General features: G+C 42.5%; 1 protein-coding gene across 1 annotated transcript in view; it reads left to right on the top strand.

Moving 5' to 3' along the window:
• LOC119419434 (ribosomal RNA processing protein 1 homolog A) overlaps positions 1-11,805 on the top strand; it is a gene marked incomplete in the record, with an annotated part of 99,633 nt that overhangs the window by 76,681 nt on the left and 11,147 nt on the right. Inside the window, 2 exon segments of the mRNA XM_037686738.1 lie at positions 6,563-6,582; positions 6,681-6,830. Of these exon segments, the coding sequence (XP_037542666.1) occupies positions 6,563-6,582; positions 6,681-6,830 (170 nt within the window).

Below are 11,805 nucleotides of genomic sequence, written 5' to 3'. Positions count from 1 at the left end.
ACCTGTAGAAGGAGGTGAGGACTGAGCTTCCCAGACCAGCTCGCCTCAGCCGTCTGAGGAAGTAGAGTCTCTGATGAGCTTTCTTGATCAGGCTGGTGGTGTTGTTGCTCCAGCTGAGGTTGTCATTCATGTGTACACCCAAGTACTTGTAGCTGGAGACCACTTCCACCGCAGATCCTCTTATGTTCAGGGGGGTGTAGGTGTTTTTGTTCCTTCTGAAGTCCACAATCATCTCCTTTGTCTTCTTCACATTGATGTGAAGGTTATTCTCTCTGCACCAGCTCTCCAGGTGTTCCACCTCTTGCGTGTAGCTGGACTCATCATTGTTTGTGATGCATCCCACCACCGCTGTATCATCTGCAAACTTTACAATGTGACGGCCTGGATGGGTAGCTACACAATCATATGTGAGCAGAGTAAACAGAAGGGGGCTCAACACACATCCCTGAGGAGAGCCAGTGCTGAGGGTTATGGTGGAGGAGGAGAGGTTGTGGATCCTCACTAACTGTGGTCTGTTTGTTAAAAAGTCTAGTACCCAGTTGCAGATGGAGGGGCTTAGTCCTAGTGTGGATAGTTTGTCCATCAGGGTTTGGGGGATCATGGAGTTGAAGGCGGATGTGAAGTCCACAAAGAGCATACGGACGTAAGAGTTTTTCTGCTCCAGGTGGTTGAGCGCAGTGTGGACCACAGAGGAGATTGCATCCTCTGTTGATCGGTTCTCACGGTATGCATACTGATGAGGGTCCTCGTTGATGTTGATGGTTGTTTTGATGTGAGTCATGACCAGTTTTTCGAAGCATTTAGCGACTATCGGGGTGAGGGCCACTGGCCGATAGTCATTCAGACCAGTCACTGTAGAGCTTTTTGGGACTGGGATGATGGTGGCAGTCTTCAGGCAGGTGGGAACTGTCTCCAGGGTAAGTGAGGTGTTAATGTCTGCCAGCACCTCACAGAGCTGATCAGCACATTCCTTCAACACTTTTCCGGGGATGTTGTCTGGGCCAGTTGCTTTGTGCGGATTAATCCTCCTGAAGGTACTCCTTACTTCTGCTGAGGTCACGCTGAGATGCTCTTCATCCGGTGGCGAGGTGAGTCTGGTGCTGGGTGGTCTGTTCGGGTCTTCAAAGCGTGCATAGAACTTGAAGATGACTTCTGCTGTGATTTGGCGCTATATACAGGTGCTGGTCATAAAATTAGAATATCATGAAAAAGTTGATTTATTTCAGTAATTCCGTTCAAAAAGTGAAACTTGTGTACAAACCGGATTCCAAAAAAGTTGGGACACTAAACAAATTGTGAATAAAAACTGAATGCAATGATATGGAGGTGCCAACATCTAATATTTTATTCAGAATAGAACACAAATCACAGATCAAAAGTTTAAACTGAGAGAATGTATCATTTTAAGGGAAAAATCTGTTGTTTCCAAATTTCATTGTGTCAACAAATCCCAAAAAAGTTAAAACAAGTCCATTTTTACCACTGTGTGGCATCCCCCCTTCTTCTTCCAACACTCAACAGACGTCTGGGGACAGAGGAGACCAGTTTCTCCAGTTTAGAAATAGGAATGCTCTCCCATTCATGTCTAATACAGGCCTCTAACTGTTCAATCGTCTTGGGCCTTCTTTGTCGCACCTTCCTCTTTATGATGCGCCAAATGTTCTCTATAGGTGAAAGATCTGGACTGCAGGCTGGCCATTTCAGTACCCGGATCCTTCTCCTACGTAGCCATGATGCTGTGATTGCTGCAGAATGTGGTCTGGCATTATCGTGTTGAAAAATGCAGGGTCTTCCCTGAAAGAGATGACGTCTAGATGGGAGCACATGTTGTTCTAGAACCTGAACATAGTTCTCTGCATTAATGGTGCCTTTTCAGACATGCAAGCTGCCCATGCCACAAGCGCTCATGCAACTCCATACCATCAGTGATGCAGGCTTCTGAACGGAGCGTTGATAACAACTTGGACTATCCTTGTCCTCTCTGGTCCGGATGACATGGCGTCCCAGTGTTCCATAAAGAACTTCAAATCGTGACTCATCTGACCACAGAACAGTCTTCCATTTTGCCACACTCCATTTTAAATGACCCCTGGCCCAGTGCAAACGTCTGTGCTTGTGGAGCTTGCTTAGAAATAGCTTCCTCTTTGCACTGTAGAGTTTCAGCTGGCAACGGCGGATGGCACGGTGGATTGTGTTCACTGACAATGCTTTCTGGAAGTATTCCTGAGCCCATTCTGTTATTTCCTTGACAGTGGCATTCCTGTTTGAGGTGCAGTGACGTTTAAGGGCCCGGAGATCACGAGCATCCAGTAGAGTTTTACGGCCTTGACCCTTACGCACAGCGATTGTTCCAGATTCTCTGAATCTTTTGATGAAGTTATGCACGGTTGATGATGATAACTTAAAAGTCTTTGCTATTTTACGCTGGGTAACACCATTCTGGTATTGCTGCACTATCTTTCTGCGCAACAATGGTGGAATTGGTGATCCTCTCACAATCTTGGCTTCTGAGAGACACTGACACTCTGAGAAGCTCTTTTTATACCCAATCATGTTGTCAATTGACCTAATTAGTGTTAATTGGTCTTACAGCTGTTCATTATTCAATTAAATTCAAATTCAATTCAAAAATACTTTATTAATCCCAGAGGGAAATTAAGTGTTGTCATAGCTCATCATCCTGGTTTCTTTCATTCAAGAATTGTTATAAGCTGAATTTCCTTTTGCCAGCCACTTACTGCTACTTATCCCAACTTTTTGGGGATTTGTTGACACTGTGAAATTTTGAATCAACATATTTTTCCTTTAAAATGTTACATTTACTCAGATTAAACTTTTGATCTGTCATCTGTGTTATATTACAAATAAAATATTGACATTTGCCATCTCCACATCATTGCATTCAGTTTTTATTCACAATTTGCTTAGTGTCCAAACTTTTTTGGAATCCGGTTTGTACGCTAATAACTGAGATTATTTATTTATCTCTCTCTTCTGCTTTTGTCCCACCATCACCCAAAACTGCTGCAATAACTCCATCCATCCATCCATTATCTTTACCCGTTAATTCCATTTTGGGTCACGAGGGTCGCTGGTGCCCATGTCCAGCAATCACTGTGCGAGGGGCGGGGTACACCCTGGACGGGTCGCAAGTCCATCGCTGCAATAACTCAAATTCTTAAAAAGCCAGGTGGTGATCCAAATGACTTAAATAACTTCAGACCAATTTCTGACCTTCATTTCCAAAATACTTGAAAAAACAGTTGCAGTCCACGTTCACAGTCATCTTTCTGATAATAATCTGTTTGAGGAACTTCAGTCAGGTTTCCGCCCCCTCCACAGCACTGAGACAGCTTTGATTAAAATCACCAATGATCTCCTGGTTGCTGCCGACTCTGGACTTTTATCAATTCTCATTCTCCTTGACCTGAGTGCAGCATTTGATGACATTTCACATGATATTCTTCTCGATAGATTACGTTCCATTGGTTTTTCTGGCATTGCTATAAATTGGTTTCAATCTTATCTCTCTGACCGTCAGCACTTTGTCCAACTCAAGAACTTCAAATCACAGTCCTTCACAGTTACTTCAGGTGTACCGCAGGGTTCTGTTCTTGGTCCTCTCCTTTTATCATTTATCTTCTTCCACTTAGCCTTATCTTTAAAAAAAATTGCTAATAATTTTCACTGCAATGCGGATCTCTCTACCTCTCCACCAAGCCCAACACCACCCTTCCACCATCCTTCCTTTCAGACTGCCTCTGTGAAATCAAATTATGGTTTAATCTGAACTTTATTAAACTGAACTCAAATAAAACAGAATTCCTCCTTGTTGGCACCAAGTCTACCTTATCCAAATAGTTTCACAATTAAAGTTGATGATTCCACAGTTTCTCCCTCCTCTACAGCTAAGAGTCTGGGTGTCATCCTTAATAGCACATTATCTTTTGAATCTCATGTCAATAACATTACTCGGCCTGCATATTTTCATCTTCGAAACATGAACCGTCTCCGTTCATTTCTTACCCCCACCAGCACAGCTATCCTTATCAATGCTCTAGTCACCTCTCGACTAGACTACTGTAACTCCCTCCTCTCAGCTCTTCCTCTCAGATTCATCCATAAACTTCAGCTTGTTCAAAACACAGCTGCCCAGATCATCACTAGAACTACGTCGAAGGAACACATCACCCCTATCCTTAAACATCTTCACTGGTTACCCATAAAATATTGCATCGACTTTAAGATTCTTCTCCTCACTTTCAAAGCTCTCCATAACTTGGCACCTCTGTACCTCACTGATCTTCTTTGCTATTACATACCTGCCTGAAGTTTTCGCTCCTCCCTATCCATCTCTCTTGTTACACCTCCTGCCCGCTTAACAACCACGGGATCTAGAGCCTTCTCCCGCATAGCCCCTCGTCTCTGGATCTCTCTTCCACAGCACATATGTAATTCTGATTCTCTGCTCTCATTTAAATCCAACCTTAAAACTCACTTTTTCAAACTTGCTTATTCTGTTTAATGTCATTATGCATTTTATCATTATTAGCATTTGATTTTATTGATATTGTTTTATTGTTTTTATCTTGTATTTCTTGTTCGGTGACCTTGACTGTTTTGAAAGGCGCCTTCAAATAAAATGTATTTATTATTATTATTATTATTATTATTATTATTATTATTATTATTATTATTATTATACACACACTCAGGAATTAATTTTTACTTGTTTTATTTTATTTTAAGAAGAAAAATCCAAGCTGGCACAGACACCAGTTTCTCACAAATTGTGGGACCTTCAGTTCACTAGTGTGTAGCCTGAATAGAAAACAGGATAATATTAGTTTATTTCTTAGTATTCTGTTTACTTTTAGTGTTGGTGAGTAAGCCTTCCACAATAAGCATTTCCTATTATCTGGAGCATCCTCCCAGCTCATCGATAACGGAGCATGTTGAGTAAAAATACCAGATACAGCATATTCCCCTCTACAAATAACTCTGCTGTCTTATTGACCTGGCTGTACAGGAGACACTCATGATCCATTCTCATCAAGACCCACTGACACCTCATGACACACCTGGAAACTCAAATGGGCCAATCCTTGACGCATCTGTGGTACACACCCTGAGAAAAAAAACATTTATAATATTCCAGCGGCTTGGTGTCCACAGTAGAGCTGCATCAATCCCAATATTACTATCGGTACTGATTACGGGTGCAAATCTCTGAGTGTCTGGCGATCCGTTTCGATTCCGATTTTGGTGTCACGATTCTAATGAAAATCTATTTTTCAAAATACTGTCCCACAATTTTATTTTACACTTCTTGCAAACAACAGTGCTCTTGTTAAGCTCTGTCTTCCCCTGGAACATTGTAGGATCTGAAATGATTTTTTAAGAAGGAGCGGGTTGAATCGCGCTGTCCTCCTGCTACATGCTAACAGACTCCATTCAGATAAAAGGAGTTGGCTAACTAGCTTGCTGTACGGTGGCCTACATGACCAAATTCTACGGCAACCGAACGGACACGTAATGAGATGCGCAGTACGCTCGGGAGTAGGAGTGGAAAAAATAAAACTTAAACACATTTTAAGATCTGGGTGTTTAGAATCAATTCAGAATCGCCAGAACTAAGAATCTAGATTCTTTAATACATCAGTTTTTTTTTCTGCACCCCTAGTACCAATATCAAAAAAAATTCTTGATGGGGTATCGGTGACAGTGTGACCAATCCATAAGGACGGGAGCTGATTGCTGATTTTTAAATATCTGCCAACCAAGCTAGTGAAAGCTGTTGTTTTTTTCCCTCTTTTTTTAAGCTCCTTTATTATTTTTTAACATTATATTTAGAATTCCTGAACCATTTGAAAGGTTTGTTAGTTATTTTTTTCATATTTGACCAAAGTTGTCAACCTATTGTTTTTGTCAGTTTCAGTATCTTTATTATTATTTATTTTACGTTGTATGTTATACTCATAACTGCACTGACTGAACAAATTAAAGTTGTGTTGTTGCATGTTTGACCAAGATTGTTAAGCTAATGGTGTGTTTAAATGTGCTGTGCTGGTGCAAAGTTTTCAATAAATTTGTAATTCGGTACATTTATGTCTGCGTTAAAATAAAACAAATGCTTTAAGTTAATTCAGCGCTGTTTTTCTGTATCGGATAGGCATTGGATCAGTATCGACCGAAACTAAACATCAGATATCGATATCAGAAGTGAAAAAAGTGGATCGTGCATCCCTAGTCCACAGTCCTGAGTAATTGATGATGGAATCAAATGAATGTGCTGACTGTAGTGATATGGATTAAAGATGGATAACTGGGTCATTTATTTAATTCATCACTAAATCTTTGCAAAACAGTTTTTCTTTCTTTTCAGTACTTTTTCATCGCTAGGTTAATTCATGCTTCACGCAAACCTCATGAAGCATACAGGCGTAATTGTTTGCCATCTGTGTTTATGAGACTGAAAAACATTAAAGAATAAAGGATATGTCTGACTGTGACATAACCACTTGTCCAAACTCATGACTGATGCTTTTCTGTTGGTTTTCAGGCTGCGTGACCTCAGTCAAGGTAAGACAAAAAGCTGCTTCTCTAAAGTAGAATAGTTTGTGTTCTTTATTTCTGACTTTATCTCAGATGACAGGCTTTCCTTTGTCTTCTCCTGTCAGGGATCTTTCCTCAGGACGAGGAGGAGGAGGTGTCCACAGACGAGGACGATGACATGTTCTGCAGCAGGAAGAGGATGAAAAGAGCCATTCGTAGGGATGATGATGAGGAAGAGATGCTGGAAGGGAAGAAGAGGAACAAAGCTGAGCCAGGTTTGGATTTTTCTCAGGTTTCAGAATAGGTTTGTTAACGAAACTTGGTTTAAACTATAAACTAAAGGGCAGTCTGGATAAGCTGCAGGGCCCCAGAGAAGGAAAACATGAAGAGAATCATTCAAATTCAATTCGGTTCAATTCAGTTTATTTACAGTGAGGAAAATAAGCATTTGAACACCCTGCGACTTTGCAATTTCTCTCACTTAGAAATCATGGAGAGGTCTGAAATTTTCATCTTAGGTGCACGTCCACTGTGAGAGACATAATCTAAAAAAAAAGAAATCCGGAAATCACAATGAATGATTTTTTAAAATGTATTTGTGTGTTACTGCTAAAATAATTATTTGAACACCTGCCAATCAGCAACAATTCTGGTTCTCAAAGACCTGTTAGTCCGCTTCTAAAAAGTCCACCTCCACTTATTATTCTAAATTAGAAGCACCTGTTTGAGGTCGTTAGCTGCATAAAGTCATCTGTCCACCCCACACAATCAGTAAGACTCCAACTACTAACATGGCTAAGACCAAAGAGCTGTCCAAAGACACCAGAGACAAAATTGTAGACCTACACAAGGCTGAAAAGGGCTACGGGGCAATTGCCAAGCAGCTTGGTGAAAAAAAGATAAACTGTTTGGGCAATTATTAGAAAATGGAAGAAGCTAAACATGACTGTCAATCTCCCTCGGACTGGGGCTCCATGCAAGATCTCACCTCGTGGCGTATCAATGATCCTAAGAAAGGTGAGGAATCCAGAGGAGACATGGGAGAAAGTTCTGTGGTCAGATGAGACCAAAATAGAACTTTTTGCTCTTAATTCCACTCGCAATGTTTGGAGGATGAAGAATGGTGAGTACCATCCCAAAAACACCATCCCTACTGTGAAGCATGGGGGTGGAAGCATCATGCCTTGGGGTATTTTTCTGCACATGGGACAGGACGACTGCACTGTATTAAGGAGAGGATGACCGGGGCCATGTACTGAGAGATTTTAGGGAACAACCTCCTTCCCTCAGAGCATTGAAGATGGGTCGTGGCTGGGTCTTCCAACATGACAGTGACCCGAAGCACACAGCCAGGAGAACCAAGGAGTGGCTCCATAAGAAGCATATCAAGGTTCTGGAGTGGCCTATCCAGTCTCCAGACCTAAACCCTATAGAAAATCTTTGGAGGGAGATCAAACTCCGTGTTTCTCAGCGACAGTCCAGAAACCTGGCTGATCTAGAGAAGATCTGTGTGGAGAAGTGGACCATAATCCTGCTGCAGTGTGTGCAAATCTGCTGACAAACAACAGGAAACCTTTGACTTCTGTAACTGCAAACAAAGGCTATTGTACTGTTGGATATTTCTTATCTAGACTGGTCCTATGGTTTTGATCTGGTCAGAACTGGGTTATAATTTCATAATAATTTCATTATAATCCCTTCTCTGAGCAGATCAAAACCATAGGACCAGTATAGATAAGAAAGTTAAAGACGGGAGCTGGCCACCGGACCCGGAAACCACCTCCAGCCCACGTCTTTCCCCCCGGCTCGAATCTTCCTCAGAAGTGGCAACTCTCATTATCAATAAATCAAGGAAACGCCAATTAAGTTTTATCAATTATAATTAAAAAAGGCAGGAAAAGGTTACAATTTACAGCGCTGGACTCTCTGGTCTGTGACGCATTCACAGACCCGGAAGAGCCCCGATGTCCCGTGTCATTACTCATTTATAGGATCCTAGACTCCTCCTTCGCAGAAGGGGAGCTCAACCTGTCAGTGTATGAGGGGGCAGTGTGATCTCAGTGGATCTTATGTGGTTCTGATGTGTTAGGAAATACAGTGAGGAAAATAAGTATTTGAACACCCTACGACTTTGCACGTTCTCCCACTTTGAAATCATGGAGGGGTCTGAATCTTTCATCTCGGGTGCATGTCCACTGTGAGAGGCATAATCTAAAAAAAAAAAAAAATCCGGAAATCACAATGTTTGATTTTTTAATAATTTATTTGTGTGTTACTGCTGAAAACAAGTATTTGAACACCTGTGAAAATTAATGTTAATATTTGGTACAGTATCTTTGTTTGCAGTTACAGAGGTCAAAGGTTTCCTGTAGTGTTTCAGCAGGTTTGCACACTGCAGCAGAGATTTTGGCCCATTCCTCCACACAAATCTTCTCTAGATCAGCCAGGTTTCTGGGCTGTCACTGAGAAACAGAGTTTGAGCTCCCTCCAAATATTTTCTATAGGGTTTAGGTCTGGAGACTGGCTAGGCCACTCCAGAACCTTGATATGCTTCTTACGGAGCCACTCCTTGGTTCTCCTGGCTGTGTGCTTCGGGTCATTGTCATGTTGGAAGACCCAGCCATGACTCATCTTCAATGCTCTAACTGAGGGAAGGAGGTTGTTCCCCAGAATCTCTCACTACATGGCCCCGGTCATCCTCTCCTTAATACAGTGCAGTCGTCCTGTCCAATTTGCAGAGAAACGCCCTCAAAGCATGATGCTTCCACCCCCATGCTTCACAGTAGGGATGGTGTTTTGGGATGGTACTCATCATTCTTCGTCCTCCAAACACTGCGAGTGGAATTAAGACCAAAAAGTTTTATTTTGGTCTCATCTGCCCACAGAACTTTCTCCCATGACTCCTCTGGATCATCCAAATGGTCATGGGCAAACTTAAGACGGGCCTGGACGTGTGCTGATTTAAGCAGGGGAACCTTCCGTGCCATGCGTGATTTTAAACTATGACGTCTTAGTGTATTACCCACAGTAACCATGGAAACAGTGGTGCCAGCTCTCTTCAGGTCATTGACCAGCTCCTCCGTGTAGTTCTGGGCTGATTCCTCACCTTTCTTAGGATCACTGATACGCCACGAGGTGAGATCTTGCATGGAGCCCCAGTCCAAGGTAGATTGACAGTCATGTTTAGCTTCTTCCATTTTCTAATAGTTGCTCCAACAGTTTATCTTTTTTCACCAAGCTGCTTGGCGGTTGCCCCGTAGATCTTTCCAGCCTTGTGGAGGTCTACAATTTTGTCTCTGGTGTCTTTGGACAGCTCTTTGGTCTTAGCCATGTTAGTAGTTGGAGTATTACTGATTGTGTGGGGTGGACAGGTGTCTTTATGCAGCTACCGACCTCAAACAGGTGCTTCTAATTTAGAATAATAAGTGGAGTGGAGGTGGACGTTATAGAGGAGGACTAACAGGTCTTTGAGTGCCAGAACTGTTGCTGATTGGCAGGTGTTCAAATACTTATTTGCAGCAGTAACACACAAGTAATTTATTAAAAAATCATACATTGTGATTTCTGGATTTTTAAAAAAATTTTTTTTTAGATTATGTCTGTCACAGTGGACATGCACCTAAGTTGACAATTTCAGACCCCTCCATAATTTCTAAGTGGGAGAACTTGCAAAGTCACAGGGTGTTCAAATACTTATTTTCCTCACTATTTATCGTACACAGAAAGATGTCACACAAAAATAATTTTAAAACTTGTATTAGAACGTGTACTAGACTTGACTCAAATATTCAATGGCATATATGAGTGTGAGAAAATACCTGAGGAATGGAGAAGAAATGTGCTGGTGCCCATTTTTAAGAATAAGAGTGATGTACAGAGTTGTAGCAACTACAGGGGAATTAAGTTGATGAGTCACACGATGAAGATCTGGGAGAAAGTTGTGGAAGCAAGACTTAGACAAGAGGTGACTATCTGTGAGCAGCAGTATGGTTTCATGCTGAGAAAGAGCTCCACAGATCCATCTTTGCTTTGAGGATGATGATGGAGAAGTACAGAGAGGGTCAGAAAGAACTCCATTGTGTCTTTGTGGATTTAGAAAATGCATCTGACATAGTACTGAGGGAGGAGGTGTGGTATTGCATGAGGAAATCTGGAGTGACAGAGAAGTATGTTAGACTGATACAGGACATGTATGAGGACAGCAGGACATGTATGAGGACAGCAGGACATGTATGCAGACAGCAGGACATGTATGAGGACAGCAGGACATGTATGCGGACAGCAGGACATGTATGAGCACAGCAGGGCATGTATGAGCACAGCAGGGCATGTATGAGCACAGCAGGGCATGTATGAGGACAGCAGGACATGTATGAGGACAGCAGGGCATGTATGAGGACAGCAGGACATGTATGAGGACAGCAGGGCATGTATGAGGACATCAGGACATGTATGAGGACAGCAGGACAGTGGTGAGATGTTCTGTAGGAGTGACAGATAGCTTCAAGGTGGAGGTGGGAGTGCATCAAGGATCGGCTCTGAGCCCCTTCTTGTTTGCTCTGGTGATGGACCGACTAACAGATGAGGTCAGGCAGGAATCCCCATGGACGATGATGTTTGCAGATGACATTGTGATCTGTGGAGAGAACAGGTGGAAGAACTTGGAGAGGTGGAGGTATGCACTTGAAAGAAGAGGAATGAAAGTCAGCCGTAGTAAGACAGAGTCCATGTGTGTGAATGAGAGGGAGGAGGTGGAACAGTGAGGCTACAAGGAGCAGAGGTCACAAAGGTGCAGGACTTCAAGGACTTGGGGTCCACTGTCCAGGAAAATGGGGAGTGTGGTAAAGAGGTGAAGAAGAGTCCAGGCAGGATGGAGTGATGGAGAAAAGTTTCAGGGGTGATTTGCAACAAAAAGTTGTCAGCAAAGGTCTAAGGAAAAGTTTACAAGACAGTAGTGAGACCAGCTATGTTGTATGGTCTGGAGACAGAGACATGGACAAAAAGACAGGAGACAGAACTGGAAGTGGCAGAAATAAAGATGTTGAGGTTCTCCTAAGGAGTCACAAGGATGGAGAAGATCAGGAATGAGATCACCAGAGGTACAGCACAGGTTGAACAACTGGGAGATAAAGTTAGAGAGGACACACTAAGATGGTTTGGACATGTCCAGAGGAGGGAGAGTGGTTTCGACGTGTCCAGAGGAGGGACAGTGGTTTGGACATGTCCAGAGGGGGGACAGTGGTTTGGACA

This window comes from Nematolebias whitei, chromosome 13 (assembly GCF_014905685.2).
Source record: "Nematolebias whitei isolate Nwh7 chromosome 13, NemWhi1, whole genome shotgun sequence".
NCBI lineage: Eukaryota > Metazoa > Chordata > Actinopteri > Cyprinodontiformes > Rivulidae > Nematolebias > Nematolebias whitei.
This window is presented reverse-complemented; position numbering and strand designations above follow the sequence as displayed.